This window comes from Primulina huaijiensis, chromosome 3, assembly GCF_012295235.1.
Source record: "Primulina huaijiensis isolate GDHJ02 chromosome 3, ASM1229523v2, whole genome shotgun sequence".
In the NCBI taxonomy this organism is placed as follows: domain Eukaryota; kingdom Viridiplantae; phylum Streptophyta; class Magnoliopsida; order Lamiales; family Gesneriaceae; genus Primulina; species Primulina huaijiensis.
In genome coordinates, this window is record NC_133308.1 from 3,393,163 (window position 1) to 3,413,101 (window position 19,939).

General features: G+C 34.7%; 1 protein-coding gene across 2 annotated transcripts; it reads right to left on the reverse strand.

The window, feature by feature from the left end:
* Positions 1–1,817: 1,817 nt before the first annotated feature.
* On the reverse strand, positions 1,818–16,296 carry LOC140973122 (aberrant root formation protein 4-like). Of its 2 annotated transcripts, XM_073435717.1 has the most exons (15): positions 16,093–16,296; positions 15,820–15,996; positions 15,573–15,722; positions 14,727–14,799; positions 8,553–8,716; positions 8,416–8,475; positions 8,158–8,308; positions 7,964–8,023; positions 7,799–7,876; positions 7,497–7,687; positions 7,347–7,418; positions 3,900–3,977; positions 3,644–3,805; positions 2,655–2,706; positions 1,818–2,156 (listed from the first exon to the last, which is right to left on the reverse strand). In XM_073435717.1, exons 1-15 carry the CDS (start codon positions 16,153–16,155, stop codon positions 1,936–1,938), a joined length of 1,752 nt encoding a protein of 583 aa, XP_073291818.1. In that variant the 5' UTR covers positions 16,156–16,296; the 3' UTR covers positions 1,818–1,935. The 2 variants fall into 2 exon arrangements, with proteins under 2 accessions (XP_073291818.1, XP_073291817.1); XM_073435716.1 differs by having other exon boundaries at positions 7,497–7,876.
* Positions 16,297–19,939: the final 3,643 nt, after the last annotated feature.

Below are 19,939 nucleotides of genomic sequence, written 5' to 3' on the forward strand. Positions count from 1 at the left end.
TTTGGATTGCATTTGGTGTCTGTCAGGCTCCCTTGTCAATTTGGAGCAGCTTGATCTTAGTATAAATAATTTCACTGGTTAATTTTCGTAATTTTTGTTATTTGAATAATCGTATCCCGAAACATTAACCTTTTCGTGTGTGTGATTCCAAAGTCCATTAAGAACCTAAGGAAACAAACTCTTCTTGATTCGACCTTCAATGAACACGCTGGTTATAATTAATTGGTGATACCCCCATAAGAGCCCAGATCATAGATGACTCGGGATATTAAAATGGATATCCCAAATCAGAGTAAATTTGCAGGAAGAGTTCGTCAGAAGCCAGGCAGGTGGATGCCCGTGACATCTTCTTCCCGAGTTGCCAGAAGACCGGGCTTTCATGTAAGTTCCCGGGAGGCTTTCTAACCAGGCTACCTCGAAAATAGCATTTCACTCAAGTGCATCAGTATGTGATACCGTATACTTTGCAATCATTACTGTTAGAATCATAGGGGTTGGCGTGTCAGAACAAGTTGTCAGAAGTAGGGTATGGGCAGTCATCTTACCCTAAGTAGTAAGTGAGCTCTGAAAACAAGATAATCATGAGATTTCTCTCCTATAAATAACAGGTATGTTTTACATTTAAAGGATCCGCCTATTTCTTGATTCAAAACTCTTGGCACCCACGTATATCCTCACATATAAATATCGCCTTTTACCTTCATCCTCAACCTGCTGACTTAAGTATCGGAGTGGTCACGCCGCACACTCCTCCGACGCCCATTCACGAGTTTATTTCCTTGTGTGCAGGTTACAGTTGAAGCCAAACATAAAACATTATCCCTTGCTCATTTTCCTTAAACACAACTTTCATCCGATTCGGTGGATTGCCCCGATCCAGCTCACCCAATTCACCCGGATCTCATCATTAATTTTCTTCAGATACTCGAAATTCATTTCTCAGATACTTTATCAAGTTATTATGTTTCCTTATTTATGCTCTCACACATTTTTTCGGTAGACCCTTTAGAGGGTGAGTTTCTGGAAGTGATGAGAGGAGTATCTGGAGCATGGGGTTATGAAATGTATTGCCTTCAATCGCCGAGGAACCCTTCTGGCTTGTATGATTTTATGTTGCTCAGTCTTTCATTGTTCGCTTTCTATTTATCGGAACCTCTTGTATTGTTTAATCATACTGTTGGTTTGTTTCCTTGACGATGTAATCGCGTAGGGTAGAACTTGAAATGGTTATTTACATGTTTTGAACTAGGTGCAAGTGGCTCGTGGCAATTAGCAGAAAATTGCCAATATTTTAACAAATTGTGTGTGTGGCATTATAGAAAGACCATTGGTGGGCTTTTTGTGGGTGTTGAATTTTTATTGTACCCCCAGAGGTTTAAATTTTGATTGTCATCAATTACTACTTGTTCGAGTTTTGCATCCCAATATATTTATCATTAATATTATTTTCATCATTATTATAGTGATAATTTTTTAAGGAGGCCAATATTTTTTGTAAGGAGGCTAATATTTTTAGTATTTATGTAAATAATATTTTTAATATAAACACAATAATTTAAATTTTGTTTGCATTATGAAGGAATTATTTTATCGAAAGCTGGACGGTGTTAAATTCGCTTTCTAGAAACAATAAAGTATAAAATAAAAAAAAATTTCATCTGAATTTAACTATCAGTCTACCAAATTTTTAAATATATTGTTTCCAATTCGATTTGCATGTATCCAAATTTTAGTATTTGATTGCAAAAAGAGATAAATTGCATTCAAATAATATCGTATTCAAATGATAATATTGAAGTAAAAAAAAAAACATACTCTTGACATTTTTAATTTTCCTATTCTATTAATTTTGAAAGGACAATATCTATTTAAGGCTCAAAAGATAACATAGAATAACATCGCTGCATCTCTATCGTTTTAAGCAATGCTGAACTACTACACATGTTTAAGCTCCTCTTCTACAAGTTCAATGCAGCGATATAAAACCAACTCTACAAGGTTGAGAGCACAAATTGCATCATACAATAGATGACGATCACAACCATTTCGGTTTTCTGCAGCCACTGCAGACACTAAAGGTCTCAGAGGGAGAAGCCATTCATTGAAGGCCTTGTGCAAATGATCTTTTGACAATATCCCAGTGTAATTAGATTTCCCTGTCATAATCAACAAATAAATCAGTAGCTATAAGAACGATTAATCGATCTCGTGAATTCATCCCAAGACAATCATAGTAATCCAAAATACCAATTTAGATAAGCAAGACGGATATAATAATTTTCACAATTAGGTATTTCCTCAAACAAGTTGATATCAACTATACATAAAAGTTTATTCCATTGTTCTACATGGAATTACAAGCTCAAATATCGCCAGATATCAATGTCACACAACAATCGGTGCCATGAAATTTTAAAGTCTATATCTTTTCTTGAGAGGTACTAGAACTATTTACACCTTCGTTCAAAGATGTATATCACTAGTAAATACTGAATATGCCCTATTATCTTAGCACCTCCCCTTTTTTATTTTCATTAATTTTTATAACATGATCATTTGTAAGTTGAGAAGCAGATGTATTAGGCTGTGGATACAAGATATACATAGAAGCATAACTAGTCAATGAAAGGCTGCTTTTTAAAAGCCTCAAATACCTGTTGATTCTGTAATCAATAGGTATCTGTAAAAGTTAAGGGCCGATAAAACCTGAAACGAAAAAAAAACATCATTGGTTATTCACGTGAAAAAATTTATCCAACTTTAAACAAGAAAAATGTTGCATCCAGGGCCCGGGATGCTATAAACTAGCTTAAAGATTAACATTCAAATCTGGAATGCATGCAACACTTTGATTCAAGGAAAAGACGTTAAGGAACTGAGCTGCTCTTCAGTAAAATTACAAAAATAATAAAATTAAAATTAAAATATACTAAATTTTCTTTTGTAAATTCTGAAACTTCTTGGAACCTAATTAACAAAAGTCCAGTCACAAATTTTGTAGGTGTAACCCCATCTCAGAGTTCTCAAAATTCGTAAACATGTTCATGTTAACTTCTGTGAAAAGATCAAGTGGCTAAAAGCCTAATAACTGAGACAAACTCTGCTCAGGCACGAGAATAGAGCCAGGGATGCTTTAAGTGCAATTATTTCCTCGTTTTTCAGAAACAACTAGTAAGCATGTCATCAAAAGGAAAAATCTGTGGCTAGGAGCAAAGGTGGATCATAAACTAGATTACAAGGAATGTCAAAACACATTCTAATTCTCAAACTCTATTCGCCAGCCTTATTATCTATGGGCCAAAACGACCATGAAACTATTCACACATAATTACTTAATCGAAAACATCATAAAGGGGGCAATTTATAATGCATGATATCATTGGTCATTACAAGCAGGATATGTAACAATGTACTTTCAAATCAAGTTATAATCGACGTCACCACAATGCGACAAATAATCTATCAAGCAAACTTATCTACCCAATAATGAAGCAGCTCTGACATATTGAAGAGGTCGTGGAAGGGAAAACAGAATATACCATACGCAAACTAAAACTTGCATCAATATAAGCAAAAATACCAGAGCAAGACTAGTGACAATTTAAAGCAAATAGACAAAAGAGAGGAAAAGTCAGAGATTTACTGCAGCATTGTCCTCAGGAAGGGCTGGAGCTCCACCCTTTGGAGGCCGGAGAACCACCTCCACCAATTCAATCACAGATGGACTCCAAAAATACATACATTTATTTCTATCATTTTTTTCCATGTGCATTTCCTCTCTTACACAGTCCAGAAGTAATGCGACCTGTGACACCGGGGTATCCATTCCCAAAACTGAATTTTAATATACAATGGGATTTCAAAACTGCTATGATTTGCAGTCAGTACCAAAGGCTTACCATTGAAGAAGAGTCGGAAGACTTGACCAAATTCCTCAAGATATCAAATCTTTGAGAAGCTGGAATGTCCAAAAGAACCTGATTTTATTAAGTAACAGATAATATATAAGTACATGACAAAAAATGTTGACTTCGTCGACTTTACTTATAACATGTGCAGCAAAAAGAAAAGGCTCGACGTTAACAATTTTAAGAAGGGCTAATGATTGAAACTAAAGAGAGCTGGCAGATGGTAATATGAAAAAAAGCAATCACCGACATAGAAGCAAAAACTCAACAAGTATCGAGTTTTCTCAATGCATTTGAAACAATCTCTTCTTTTGAAGCCACACGATGTAATTCTATGAGACCAAGCATTTCTTAACCAAAACTTAATTCACAGCTACTACATGAGCAAACAATCACACTTTGAGAGAAAAGGAGAAAAATAATTTCAAATAATAACACATGTTTGGTGTTCTTCAAAACTACCCTCCATCGCTATATTGGGGATGATACGAGTATAGGGAATGCGGGCTTGAATAAACATAGACAATTTCTAGGAAGTGGAGAGAATAATTGGACAGAGACAACTCTAGATTTCTTTATGTTTTTCAGAGTTTATTAAATCGATATAATTCCGTTTCAGAATATTATTTTACTTTTCTGCAAGTTTATTGTGCTTGAGCTCAGACGAATCCATTATTTGGTCCGACCTCACGGATATCTGAGCAAGTGCGATGGCATCGACGAGATCGGAAGTAAGGTACGAGGCATTAAAGAATCTGGTTCTGGGGATGAAGAAGATCATAGGACTGCATGGTTCAACAAAGACGAACGATATATCAAAGCTGAAAGAAGAGTTGCGACTTGCGATGAAATATAGCCAATCTTAATAGAGCTGTGGGAGATATAGCAGAAATCAAGGTGTTCATGGCCAAATTAGCAAAACAAGGAGAGTCGGGCCTCGGAGAAGATCAATTCTCATTGTAGCAGCCATTACACGAAAAAAAATTCTTCAAGAACAAAATATAGAGGGTCGGGGCTCTATAAGGGTGATCACAAGAGGATATCATGTATTTTCAAAGAAGAATAGATCTACCAAAGAGTGAGGGAAGAGATCCCTTCGTATGGTTGCTTAAGGCAGATCAATATTTTTTTATATAAGAAACGATATTTTATTAATTACTTAAAAGATCTTAATTACGATAAGTGGACTAATGATCCACCGTCGACGAAACAGATCAATATTTTGAACTATATGAAACTCCGGAGGGAAACAAACGAAAAATAGATTACATGCTAATGGAAGGAGCGGCGGTTCATAGTTTCAAGTGGATTAAGGAGAAGATACCCATAGAATTGGAAATTATTTGCAGCAGACAGGATAAAACTTTGTGGTGGAAGAAAAGCAGAAAATCCATTCGAGATCCATCCGATTGAAGAATATAACACGCAATATGAGGTGAGGTGATTGTTGCTCAGATCGGAGAGATGAAATAAAACGCTGGGGTATTTTCGGAATGGTCGTGCAGTGACATACAAAGACTCTTTGGGATTCATGAGCCCAAAACTGTAATACGAGGCATGGACCTAGCCGGAAACATTGAAGAATCGATTATTGTAGCGAGTTATGATATTTCTTGTTCAAGAGGTTTTACTAGCCGCAGCTAGGGAGAGTGAGTTTTGTTGAGGGAGAAACTTCATATCTTTATTTTCATTTTCAATATCAATATATTCATCGTTCGTTCATTTCCATTCCATCTCTATAGTTGGTTACTTATAGTGTGATAAATATAGGACCATAAGATTTGGTCTGACCTGCTGGATCGACACGACACAGGATTGATGAATGTGGCGGCACATGCATTGTCAAGGATGGATGAGGATGTTGAATTATCGACTCTTCCGGTTCTAGTATGGTTAGAAAGGAGGAACTGAAGTTGGAGGTGGACAAGGATCCAAAATTACAATCAATGGTTAAGGATTTGAGCTCTGGAATAGGGAGTCAAGAATATTACTCTTTGTCTTTGGTTAATGGTCGGTTGTTAGACAAGGACTATGTGGTTATCACGGCCCTTTCAAAACCATTCGATGTGTAGGGGAAGTTACTTACAACTTACAAGTTGCAATTGTCGTTGAGGTCAATGGTGCATCCTGTTTTTCATGCTTCCTGTTTAAGGAAGGCGATGAGCAGCGAGTTGGAAGGTGAGGCAAGGTTTCCAAAAGAATTGGAGGAAGATTTGGCTATCAATTACCAGCCAGGACTTATTTTGATGAGGCGATTCAAGAAGCGAAGTGTTGAACAAATTTTACAATTTCTGGTTCAATGGAAGAGACAAAAAGTTGAAGAGGCTACATGGGAGGACGCAGATGTGTTGCCGACTCTATTTCCAGACCTCCACCTTGAGGACAAGGTGGTTTTATGGGGAAGGATAATGATATGGATATAGGGAATGTGGGCTTGAATAAATATAGGCCCAAGATCCAATATGTTTATTCTAGGAAAAAATTAGGTACCACACAAGGGGGAGGGGCAAAGTAGAAAAAGGGTGAGGGAAGAGAGAGGGTAGAAGATTTTTCTGTTATGATAATTTTTTGTTAATAGCTCAGCTAGAGAGTGGAGAGAATATTTGTACAGAAGCAACTCTGGATTTATTTTCTGTTTTACAGAGGTTATTAAATCAATATAATTCCATTTCAGAATTTCATTACTTTTCTGCAACTTTATCATTCTTGAGCTCAGGTGAATCCATCAAGGGACCATTTATCGCTAATATCATATTATTACATCATACTGCTCTTGTAAACACATTTTTCATGTTTCCTTTATGATTCTTGTCAAATATCTTTGTGCCTCGATCTCATGTGTCAATTCATATGTAGATCTCACGTGTCAATTCATATGTAATTAGTGACTTGTGACTATCCAACCTAAAATTGAACTAAGATGTCCTAATTCCCCGTGTGCAAACACAAGGGAGGACTCCATTAAGTCCTAAAATGATACTCCAATTACTGTGTAATGCTCAAAATTTTCTCCATGCGAGTAGTTAGTAACTGTACATCTAAAGAAGTCTTTCTGAGACAAACACCAATAGACCAGTGGAAATAAATGTGACACGATTCTACCATATCATGGGTCTGATGTATTGAAATTTCACAACACCGAGACCATTGGAAATAAATGTGACACAATTCTACCATACCATCGGTCTGATGTATTGAAATTTCACAACACTGATTATTCCATTTAACCAATAAAACACTTCAATTTCGTACAATGTATTTTAACCAGAATACAGCCAGACTACAGACACATAATGAATCTGCTATCATGCATCATTACCTCATCTTGATGGAAAAAATATATAACTTAGAAACAAAAATAAAAAATAAAAAACAAAAAAACTGCAGACAAACAAATAGAAACCATGATTTTAAAGCATGTAGCACCACAACTATTACCTTTTTCAATGTGGACAATGCATTCATCTGTGTCATAGGATCTGGTCCGTACATAATGACCAATTTAATAGCCTGAGTGAAATAATCATCAAGTAAATAATAAATGAAATAAAAAGTAGCATTCATGAAGTCAAAGCCAAATGATTCCACCTGCAAACTGGTATAGAGACTTGGCATATATGCAGTATAGTCCAGATGATCATCACATGAGTGTGATGCACTGCCATCCATAACACACAGTACAAATCCGATTGCATGCCTTTTCAATGCGCTGGGTAGATTTGCACATGAGAATACATTCTTTAACATGGCCAACGCTTGCCATCTACTAGCCCTGTTACCTTGAAGTTCCAATGTTACAGCAGTCAAATCAGCCAATGCGCTGGGTAGATTTGCACATGAGAATACATTCTTTAACATGGCCAACGCTTGCCATCTACTAGCCCTGTTACCTTGAAGTTCCAATGTTACAGCAGTCAAATCAGCTTTGGCTGCAATAGCAACCTCAGAATTCATGTATCCCCAAATCACTGGATCAATTCCAAGAGAAAATAATGAGGCCAGTACATATGTGGCAACCAACATCAACTAAAACGTACAGGTAGTCAATTACCAACCTGCAACTGATGCTCCAAGTTTGACTCCAGAAAAGCAACTGATACTATCATTCCCGTTATCTATAATTTAGAGTAAATAAAGTATGACGAACAAGGCTAGAATAAAGCATAACTATAAAAGATAAATATTAACTTCACGGCAGCATATTGCAAACCCAAACAATGACATGACATACATGTAAAGTACAACTTACCTTCCATAACAAGTTTAGAGATTTCATCGACCTCAGACCCTGTTATTAAACCAATATAAGACAATTTACATTGTTGAAGTTCGTCTGATAACTTTATCACCAACGGAATACGGCTTGATATTGCACTTCTCATTCCAACGGAAACAAGAGCCTGCACATCAAGGATAATTTACTATAACATAGTTGATGGTGCAGACTCACTGACGAAGCAACTTAAAATAGCAGAAAATATAATTTCAGCTTGCAAGAAATTTCCACCATGAACTGTAAGATGTAAAGGGCTAATAAAGCACGGAGTTTATGGCCGTCCTTGTCGTCCTGCAAAATCAGGTAAAATAATTCTTAAAAAAACAAAGTACTAAATTATTCGGGAAAAAAGGGTCCACTTTTATTACAAGCGCACGAATGGAGTTGGCAAGGCCAATTGCTGAGTAAAATAATTCTGCACAAACAATATCTTCATAATCTGACTTAGAAGCCAAAGATTTTAACACATTAAGCACCACAGAAACTGCTGCATATACTTGCTCGTAGATCTGCATCTGGATCAAAACAAGAACTGGAACAGAAAAACCTGAATGGTTACTCATCAATATGTAGAGGAGATCCTCTAGCCTCATTTTAGTTTCACAAAAATGCATCAAGAAATACGAGCATATGAATATTCAATCAATTAACAAATAGAAGTATCTCAGTCAGTCTATTTGGCTTTAAGATGTAGTTCAACTGGTTTTGCACCAACTTACTTTATGCTTTCATAAACCAAGAAAATGAGCAAATAAAAAAGAATTATAGCGCCAAAGGGTCATGTACATGTATTTTTGTCTGCTAAAAAATCTGGAAGATCAGCAAATGCACTTGAAGAATGTTGGGATAAGCTCAAGTTTAGATTCGCGTGTTGGAGTTTGAAACATGCAGAGTTTAAATCATTTTCATATTTGTGTAGGAGTTGGAGCTTTATAGTTTGTTAAGCAGCTTTTGGGCATTAGTTAGGCGTGGACTGTTGGGTAACACGCCGAAGCGATGACGATCATAATCAAAATGTAGTACCAAAAATGAGAAATTAAAACAATCAATAAGAACACAAATATTTACGTGGTTAACCCAATACAGACTTCGTCCACAGAGCTACTGCAAATCTTTAATAACATGGAGAAATTTTACAAGTGTTTACAACAAATCACTCAATATCTCACAATCTCAAAGTACTCAAATCCCAATTTCTTTCTTAAGTTTATCAATCTTCTTCAGACAAACTCCTGCTATTAACATATCATCAACATAGAGTAATAGTATGATATAAGAACCATCAAACTTCTCGTAACAACAGTGATGAGCTTGACACCTTATGAAATCATAATTACTCATGAATCCATCAAACTTCATGTATCATTGTCTTGGAACTTGTTTGAGACCGTACAAGCTCTCCTAAAGTTCGCACACCATTACTTCAAATTCATGTGACTGGTTCATTTCTTCATCTAGCTCACCATGAAGAAACACCTTCTAACATCTCTTGCCACCAATTAGAGTACAGTCTTGATAGTGGTTAACTTCACTGTCGGAGAGAAAATCTCGTGTAATCAATGCCTCTCTTTTCTTGAAAACCATTCACAACAAGTCTTGCTTTGTACCGCTTCGTATCGTCATCTTTTAACCAGAACTCTCACTTGTTTCATAAAGCTTTTTTACCTCCTGGAAATTCTAACAACTCCCATGTCTGATTGGATGACAAAGAATTCATATCATCTTCTATGGCTAACTCCTACTCTTTAAAGGTCTTATAATCATCTGATTTATTTTTCACCAAATAAACCAAAAATTTCTTGTTTGAATCATCGATAAAATTGCCACAATCTCTTGAGTCTTCAAGAGATGGTCCTCATACATTAGTATGAACCAGCTCCAACTCCGGTGCTTTTGGTTCTCTAACCCTTTTTGAAAAGTTCATCTTTTCTACTTTTTAAAAAAACAGCTTTCACACAGCTTATCATCAAAGGTCTTCAATTCTGGTAGCTTCTCGTTTGATACAAGCATCTTCATTCTCTTCTCACTCATATCCCCGAGCCTATAATGTCATAGACTTGAATTAGCTCCAGCATCCACAATAGCTAATGTATCTCTACAATTGGAAGTCATATAAAGTGTTCATCTGGTCCATTTCTCAGATGTAAACATTTTTCTCAAACTCGCTTTGTGATTTTGAAACCGCTTTAAAGTCAAAAAAGCGGTTGCAAAACGAGTTTTTCCAGCTCTGACCATATCTTTTTGCCTCGTGAATTCTCTCATCATGTTTAAAACTTGGGGCCTGTTATATATATATATCTATTAACCATCATTGCTCTTCATATACCTTCTTCAAGTGAGGAAGTTTAAAAAAATCTTCAAGCATCAAAAATCTAAACAATGAGCAGCACATAGAGACCAATATAAGTGAGGATATTGTGCTTCCAAATGACGTCTTGTTCATTAAAATTTAAATGCAATATACAAATTACACATTAGAAGTTACAACTTTAATTTAAATTACATAATTATTTATATAAAGTGATATAACTAATATAAAAATTTAAAAGTTAAAAGTTAGAACCATACCAGCTAAAACATTTGCGCTTGCACTATCAGTAACAATTTGAACCACATTCTTTGCCCCAATTTGTTGCACATATTTGTTGAACAAATCAAACAATTTTGCACCCGTGTGAGAATAGCTCGACCCATCCACTGATTCTATAAACACAGTCCCTCTAGGACCATTTACCAAAAAATTAATCAATGTCCTATTTTTTCTATCAGTCCATCCATCTGCCATCAAAGTGCATCCATATTTAACATGGTCATCCGTGTATTCTTTCAGTATCAATCTTGTATGTTCTAACTCTTTTTTTAAGCATGCAACTCTAACTTCATGATAAGTAGGGGGCTTCATTCCACAACCAAATTGTCCAACAGCTTCAATAAATGGTTTAAAACTATCATAATTCACGGCGTTAAAAGGAATACCTGCATCATACATCCATCTAGCGAACTTTTGCACAGTATTCTCTCTCAGTTTCTTCTTATTTTCATCATACAACTTCGCTGTCTTTGCATCTTTTTCTTTCCTTGCGCTACAGTCTCATCAACATCTTGTCGGAAGTATAAATCTATTGGACCAGCTTGTTTTAGTTTCTTCCCAGGAAAATTAGGTGCAAGATTAGAACGCTGACCAAATGAAACTGATATAGGTCGTTTCCCTTTTGCCGATATATCTTCTTCAACTTCCAAATACAAATATTCTTGTTGTTCTGCAACTTCATCAAAGTGAGGAATCGCATCCATTTGATTTTTCATTTCATTTTTTTTCGACATATAAGAACTAATTTCTTCTTTCACGTGCTCTGGACATTTTAAGCAAGTTTTTGTATTCCTATTGCCTCCGACAAGATGTTGTTTATGTCGATAAATCCCACCATTAGTTGTTTTCCCACAAAAATTGCACTTCACTTTATTGGTATTTTTTGGGTCTTCTAGTGTTGCATAATTCCATGCTGGATCTTTTCGCAGGGCTTGTGTTTCAGAATTCGACATTTTTTCTGTAAAAATAGGTTTTATCCTAGAATTCTGCAGTAAGTTACTGAGCTTGAAATACAAAATTAAAAATATAAATACAAAGTACAAATTATAAAATATAAATATATTGGTGCAATACAATATATTAATTAATCAATTTAATCCAATCACCCGAGAAACAATGAAAGTAATCAAGTAATAAACCAATATTGAAATCATGCAACAATAACAGACTTGAGAGTTGAGACTTGAGACAATGTGTGTAGCTTATAATTTGTAAATGATCCTAATAATAAAAGTAAATTGCAACACTACAACAGTTAACAGTATAAGACAAATCACAAGAATTCTTTTTCTAATCACAGCAACAGTTAGACATCAAGCAAAGCCATGCCGATTGTACGCCTAGCACAGAGTCACAGACAGATGATCATTGATGATTGAAATTTTATCCATATACAATAAATCCTATATTGTAAATTTGTAATCCACTGTGCAACTCCAGAAAGAAATTCAGAAAGAGACGAAGAGAACCAGAGTGTTTGAGAGTCTGAGACGTAAGAGAAAGGCTGCTGCCCGCTGTGGCGCTGTGCAACTCCAGAAAGAAATTCAGAGACCCGTAAGGACTTTTGTTTGTAGGGCTTTTTTAAAACAATAAAAAGGACTTTAAATGTTATTGGGCTTTAAATGTCATTGGGCTTGAGACTTGAGTTATATATAATCAATCGCACTGCATAATACAAAAGCGCACAGGCGCTGCGCCTTTCTGCAGCGGCTCGCCTGGGCAAGGCACACCTCAGGCGCGCGCTTGTTTAATGTCGTGCGCCTGGTCAACTGTTGCGTCTGGCTGCGCCCAGGCGCTCGCTTTTCATAACAATGTCTGGACCATCACCCAAAGTCACATTATGACCTTCGTCATCAAGCTGTCCCACTGAAATCAGATTGCGTGTCAATTTTGGTACATGCCTTACTTTGTTCATTTTCCAGACAGATCCATTTAACATCTTCGTCCGGATATCATTCATACCAACTATTTCCAAAATGTTTCCATCAGCCAGGCAAACTTTTCCATAATTGCAAGTAATGTAATTATTGAATACATCACAATTACCAGGGGTATGAAACAAAGCTCCTGGGTCCATAACCCAAGAATCAACCGGGCTCTCCATGGACAATAATAGAGCATCATGTATCTCCTCATTAACAATATTAGCATTGTTCCTAGTTGATTTGCAATTCTTTTTCAAGTGTTCAGTCTCACCACAGCTGTAACAATTCAAAATATTTTGAAAGGTATTTTTGTGTTTTCCATTTCTTGACTTGGACCTACCATGTCATCGGTTAGAACTCTTTCCGCCACTCCAACCCGTCCTCTGTTCTCGAGATTAGAGCAGAATTTGATGATGTTCCTTAACCAGAATCCATCCTTCGAACTTCTTCAGCGATAATTTGATCTCTAACATCATTGAATTGTAGCTTTTTTTCCCAACAAAGTTGCTAACCGCGCTGCCCGCATTGGCTCCCAAACATTTGATAAAGACGCCAAAAGAACAAGTGCACGAATCTCATCATCAAAATTAATTTCAACCAATGTTAGCTGAGAAACAATCGTGTTGAACGCATTGATGTGTGCAGCCACCGAAGCATCTTCTCCCATCTTCAAGTTAAATAACTTTATCATGATATATACTTGTTGTTTGCTGATGGCTTCTCGTACATGTCCAATTAAATGGACATCTCCGGCCATCGCTTCTCCAGCCTTAAAAAAAATCTAAAAAAATCTTTTCTGATGTGGAATATCAGACTAAGCTGCAACCACAGAGCATACTCAGACTTCTAATAAATTTTACAACAAGGCTCTGATACCAGTTGTTGGGTAATACATCGAAGCGAAGGCGATCACGATGATAATATAGTATCAAAAATGAGGAATTAAAACAATCAACAAGAACATAAAAATTTGTGAAGTTTACCCAATGTAGGCTACGTCCACGAAACTACTGCAAATCTTTAATAACAGAGAGAAATTTTTCAAGTGTTTACAACAAAACACTCAATATTTCACAATATCAACCCAAAGTTTAACCGATAAAATATTTTCTCTAACTCACACGAGAATCTCCCAACACTCGAGAAAAAAATCATTTTCTTATGTCTTGTTGTCTTATTTTGAAATGCTTTGAACGTTTGGATGTGAGCTCTGTATATAGCAAACTCCTCAAGTGTAAAAGCCAAATGTAAATTCAAATTTTGTTAGCCACCATTTGGACGATAGTGCGGACGTTCGCGTTGGACGGCACATGTGAACATGAACACAATTTTTTGCCTATAATTTTCGTCAAAAAACACATGTCCAAATCTTAACATGGACCTCTGGTCCACTTTTTGTTATTAAATTATTCAATTAAATATAATTAGTATCCTATAAAAAAAATATATACTTTTTTTACCATCCTCAAAGGCTATGGATTTTCATTTCCCTGTGACCATTAAAAAATGGCCATAATATGCCGATCGCAATAGCCAGACTTATTAGATCAAAAATTCAAATGAAAATTGATTCAGCTCCGTGATTCTTTTCAATCTTGGATTAGAATAAACTGTATTGATATTGCTGCAAGAAGTTCTAATTGAAAGCAATTATCTAAGTATCTAATCAAGTCAATATAATATAAACAACCACCACTACCTGACGTTGAGGAAGAAACAACATGATTAAACACTAAACTTCAATACCCTGATTAGCATATTTATATTCGAAAATTGACAAATCAAAACATAATATAAAAAAATTCTTTGCTGATAATATGTTTGAGTTAAACATAAAGATAAATGAGTTTTCAGCCTCCAGATTTACAGCTTCAATGCCTTGCTTTTACCCCATTTTTCATCAGCAGTACTTCCACTCTCCTCTACACAACTTTCCTCCATTTTCAAGACTTTTAATGAAAACTAAATATAGCATAGTTCTGGTCATACCATCCCTTTAGACTGAAGAAAAAGTGAATAAATATTACCTTTAGTGAGCCCACCAAGAAGTGGTATAAAATAACCAGGAATCATGAACAGCTCCGTTGGAGAATCTAAAGCCTGGACCATTTCAATTGAATATTAGTAAAGTCATTTGACTAACTGTACAGAATTGACAAGTTATTATAACTAATACAAGGCCAATCAACACAAAAACTATTTGATTCAGCCGAAAGTGATGAAACATGCATTACAAGTTGAACCTTCACCAACTTGCGACAACTCTGGTCACTTTCAGTCTTTTCCTGATCAACTCAAATGATTTGCATCGGTTTCTTAATACTAGACATCTGATTATGTTATTCTTTTTATTCTTTTTTTTTTGGGTAAATAACATGTGTCAATGTTGTGAATTGTGTGAGAATAATCTGAGGCATCCCTCAGTTTCTAGTCACTACACTATCACCGGAAGTTAACATAAAACATTATTGCTCCATTTCATTGACGAATGATCTATGATAAATTTATGAGTAATAAGGATGTGTTTTGCTCCCACAATGATCTTCACCCTTGGTACGGATTAATTTTTAAATTACCTCAACATTCGACAGGAAAACTCAAAGCAGAAATGAAGATATGCCTGCTTAGATTACTTACACAAGGGTCACCAATACATTAATTTAATTGCAAAAGAAGGAAGTTGAATCATTTTCTAAATAGGCAGAAGCAGATTCATGTTTCATCCATCTTAAACTACATTCGGAAAATTTTGGCAACACCAGAATTGAAGCAGAAAACTAACTTACATACACAGATTATGTCCCTCAAAAGAAAATTTATCCCGACCATTCAATACACAATGACAATAGCAAAAACTTAGAACCAGAGTGTACCACATAAAAAATAATGAACATGACTCGTGGATTACAGCGATGAACAAACAGACAGATGACTTTTTCAGCAACTTCGGAACAACGTCTGGAAACACAACCAAACTTCGCCACCAACTTCGGCAACTCAAACGCCCACGCATCAACAAAATCCTACAAAGAGTTTCACACGCTCGCTATGAATAACATCATAAAAACAACAATTACGAACTCTCAACACTCCACAATAATAAAATTACGTGAATCGGACCTGATTTAGCGAGCGTAAACATAAGTATTGATCAATTTGCCCAAGAATATCAATCGCACTCTTTTCTGATTCATCAGCGTCGAATTCTGCTGCGATGGAATTGGCGATTGAATCTAGAGAATTAACGAGCTCGGAAACTGCTCTCTCCGAATTGCGGTAATCAGGCGATTCAATCAACTGCAAATACGCCAAATGCAATCAGAAAAAAACCTACGATAATTTAACTAAATCACAACATATGAGCAATATATGTATGCATATCCGATTAAATACTTGGGAGCAAGAGTCTAGGGTTTGAAGCAGATTGCTGATGATCGCGTCCCTATCTGCAGACATTATAAAGTATGAAATACTTCGGGAATGTTTGAGGTCAGTGTTGAAACAGGCCAAGAGAATACTCGGAAAAACCTAATTCAATCCAAATGTTTGGGTCATTTCCAGGGATGGCGACAAGCCGATTAAGGGGTCCGGTCTGTCAATTTGGGTTGGATAGGTTGAATCCACAAAAAGTTATATATAATTTTTTATTTTTTTTATTATACAATAAAAAAAGTTTAAAAATTTATAATTAAAAAAAATTAATAAATTATTAAAATAACTTCCAACTTATATTATTAATATTTAGAAAAAAAATATTACCACAAGTTAAAATCAATTAATTTATAGGATCGGAGATATGTTTAGATAGACAGAATAAATATATTACAAATTTTTTTTTCTTTTGAAAGTAGCAAGTGCTCCTACCTATTTTCAGCAGTCATAAGTTGATCTCGTTCTTTATAAGAACAGTAGACTATTGTAAAAGTGCAGAAATAGTCTACAACACTTAGCGAAATAAAAGCAATAGAAATAATGAAGTAAAGAACTAAGTCTTGTTTCTAGAAGTTCGAAGGACAAAACTCTTCTATATTTCTCTTTCTTCTACGTTTTCCTTTCTTATGTTTCTAAAAGATATCATTAGAAAACTTTGACTTAGTACAACACTTGTAAAATCCACTTCGATATGTAATTTATTTCTGTAGGTCTTACAATTGCCTGCTTAAACTCCTAGCATTCAACAATACAAGAGTAACTTAGTGGGGTGTATTCAATTCAGAGTTTTGATGATTTTTAATGACTTTTTCAAATGATAGATTTTTATGGATTTGATAGATTTTTATGGACTTTTATGGGTTCTCACATATTTATAAACAGATTTATGTAGACTTTTTTGCAGGATTTTAATAGACTTTTGTGAATTTTTTTTTATAGAATTTTATACATTTTGTAATTAATTATAACATATTATTTTTTATTAATTTGTTTGAACCAATAATTAATTGACATATATAACATATTCAGTTTGAAATATTTTTTCAATATTTATATTAATAAATAAATATACTTATATAAAGTTAAATCATTTAGTCATTACATGTTTATATATGTTGTTTTTTATGCATGTTTGTAATTTTTTTAAAATACATCAATTGATTAATCTGTAGTCTTGTTTTTGAATTGATAATATACATGTGAAAAGAATATTATTTAGAATTGTGTGGATATAATTTTGTATAAAAATATCATAGCTTATATATTAATTGAAAAGAATATTGAATATTACATTAATTTGTATAAATTATAAATTAAAAATCACAAAATCAATTATAGAATTCAAAATTTTCTATGATATTAAAATAAAAAATTATTAAATGAACAATCAGCCAAAAAATGAAAAATTTGAAAAGGAAAGATGAAAATATATATAGAGATACACTTCGAAAATTTGAGAGAATGATAGAGATAGATGAGACGAGATGAGATAAGAAGAGAGGTGATGTGAAGCGACAGAGAGAGAAATAAATAGCTTGTGTATGAGTTAGAAGTTTTAAAAATCCATCCAAATCTTTGGGTTGAACCAAATACAATTTTTGACAATTTATAATTATACCTTAAGCTTTAATATTTCTATATTAATGAATTCCATGAAATTATTAAAAGTCTATTTAAAATTTGAATACCTATAGACTTTTATAGAGTTATTAAAAGTCAACGTTGAATACCACTTGACTATTTAAAACTCTATGAAAGTCTATTTTGAATACAACTAGACTTCTATGAAGTATGTAAAAGTCTTAATTGAATACATCTAGATTTTTAAAATCTACAAAAGTTTCACAAATTACAAATACTCACACTGAAACTTACAATCAAGATATTCAAAGATTTGTGAGCAATACAATAGCGCAGGTGATCGTCTTGATCTGATAAGCTTTCAACGTGTGCTTGAATATTTTGTGGTACTTGTAATGCTTTTTGATCAGTTATAGATTTTCAACAATTCGGATTTTCAAGAATTCGAGAGAGATTCCTAAGTCTAAAAATAAGCCTTTTAAAGATGTGTCTCAATGTCTGAATTCAAACAGTTCTTTAAATTCTCAATAAATGTACATGTACCAAACTAAAGCTAGTCATTTTTTTATACGACAGACAATAAATAACTTAGTATGATTCATTAAATGAGGTGCAATATCGTAGACAACAGTAACATAAAGAAGAAACATTTTTTTTATTTAAAGTACAAGAGATCATATACAAATTATCTACTGATATTATCACCGAAAAAAACGAACTACTGGCTGTTGATTTTAGTTTGGATACTGAAAGTATCGTCTTTTGAAATTCTGTTGGTTTCAACACTTAAAAGACTCGACTATTGTTTCTGCTTTAATTTTTTTCTAACTACAGTTCTGCTAGTTTTCTTGATATTAAAAGTATGATAAACCTTTACGTGTCTATTGTTTTTCATAGGCTAGATGTCTACTGGTTTTCCTTAGACAAATTGACAGCACATCACCAAAACTTATAGTACCTAAAAAAATTTCTCTTTTTGGTGATGTCAAAACCTAGTAGATGCAATATAAAAGTAGCAAACGATTAAATAAGCATAACTAAAAACAGAAGTAAAAAACAATAATAGGTAACATCAACCAAATGCTAGTGTATCAAAGCCAGATAAGAAAACGATAATAAACCAATAGTAATGAATCAGTCTATACTCAGAGGAGGCGGTGCAGGATGAATGTCAATTGTTTTAGATTGGCTCCTCTGTCCCCCTTCATTATTATCTCTGGCCCGATTCTTTATTTTGAATGAATTACTAATTAAGATGTGATTTAAGGTTGTGGATTAAGTGTTATTAAATGATTGATAATTCGAGATCAACCTGTTGGAATCCATCGAATTTAAAATGAACCACCCAATCTACTTCAAATTTCATTATCCCGAGAAATCCAACTAGACGAATGATATTCTAACACGTTGCAGATTAGATTGATTCGGATTTTCTGAACTAGTCCGGATCCAGCCTATAAATAGAAACTGATTTCATTTGTTTCATACACCGCTTTCATCAGCTACTCTCTCTTGAGTTCTAGCGATATACCTTATGTTTTCTAGCAAGTTTCTAGTGTGCTACAGCAGCAGTGGATGATTCAGGTCTTTCCCTCCTTTTGGCATTACAGTCTTTTACCAATTGGCATAGTCCGAGGAGTTATGTCGAGAGACCACCAACTTTGTTATCCAATGCATGTATAGAAGTAGCCTAATCATTTATCTTGTCGTCAAAGTGCGTAAAGAATCAGTGTGAGCTTGTGCTAAAGAAGCTAGAGAAGTTTGAGCCAAAATAACGTCCAACCAAGTTATGATCTACTTTATTCTTAGAACAGTGAGGTTAATGGATATGTCGGTAAATTCATTGTCACGCTTATGAACTTGATCCATCATACGTTCCTTAAACAAGGAGAAAGTAGATTTAGCAGCAGCTTGTTCAAAGGACAACCCCTTAACCAGTTCTTCAAGCTTAACTCAGCTCTTTTTTGATATCATCAATTTCATATTCAAGAGTAGGAACTATATCAGACGGAGATGTATTAGAGTCTGCTTGCATCCTTTGCTTGATGTCAGCAATGCGAGCAGCGTGCTCAGACTTAACTGCTCCAGAGCTTTTGGGATTGCCAGAAAATATCACAATAGCAGAAGATGGATCATCCACATTAGGTGGTTCTAGAGAAGTTTGTAGAGACGAAGGTTTTGCAAACAGAAAATTTGTTTATTCAATTATTAAGAAAAACTGGTTCTG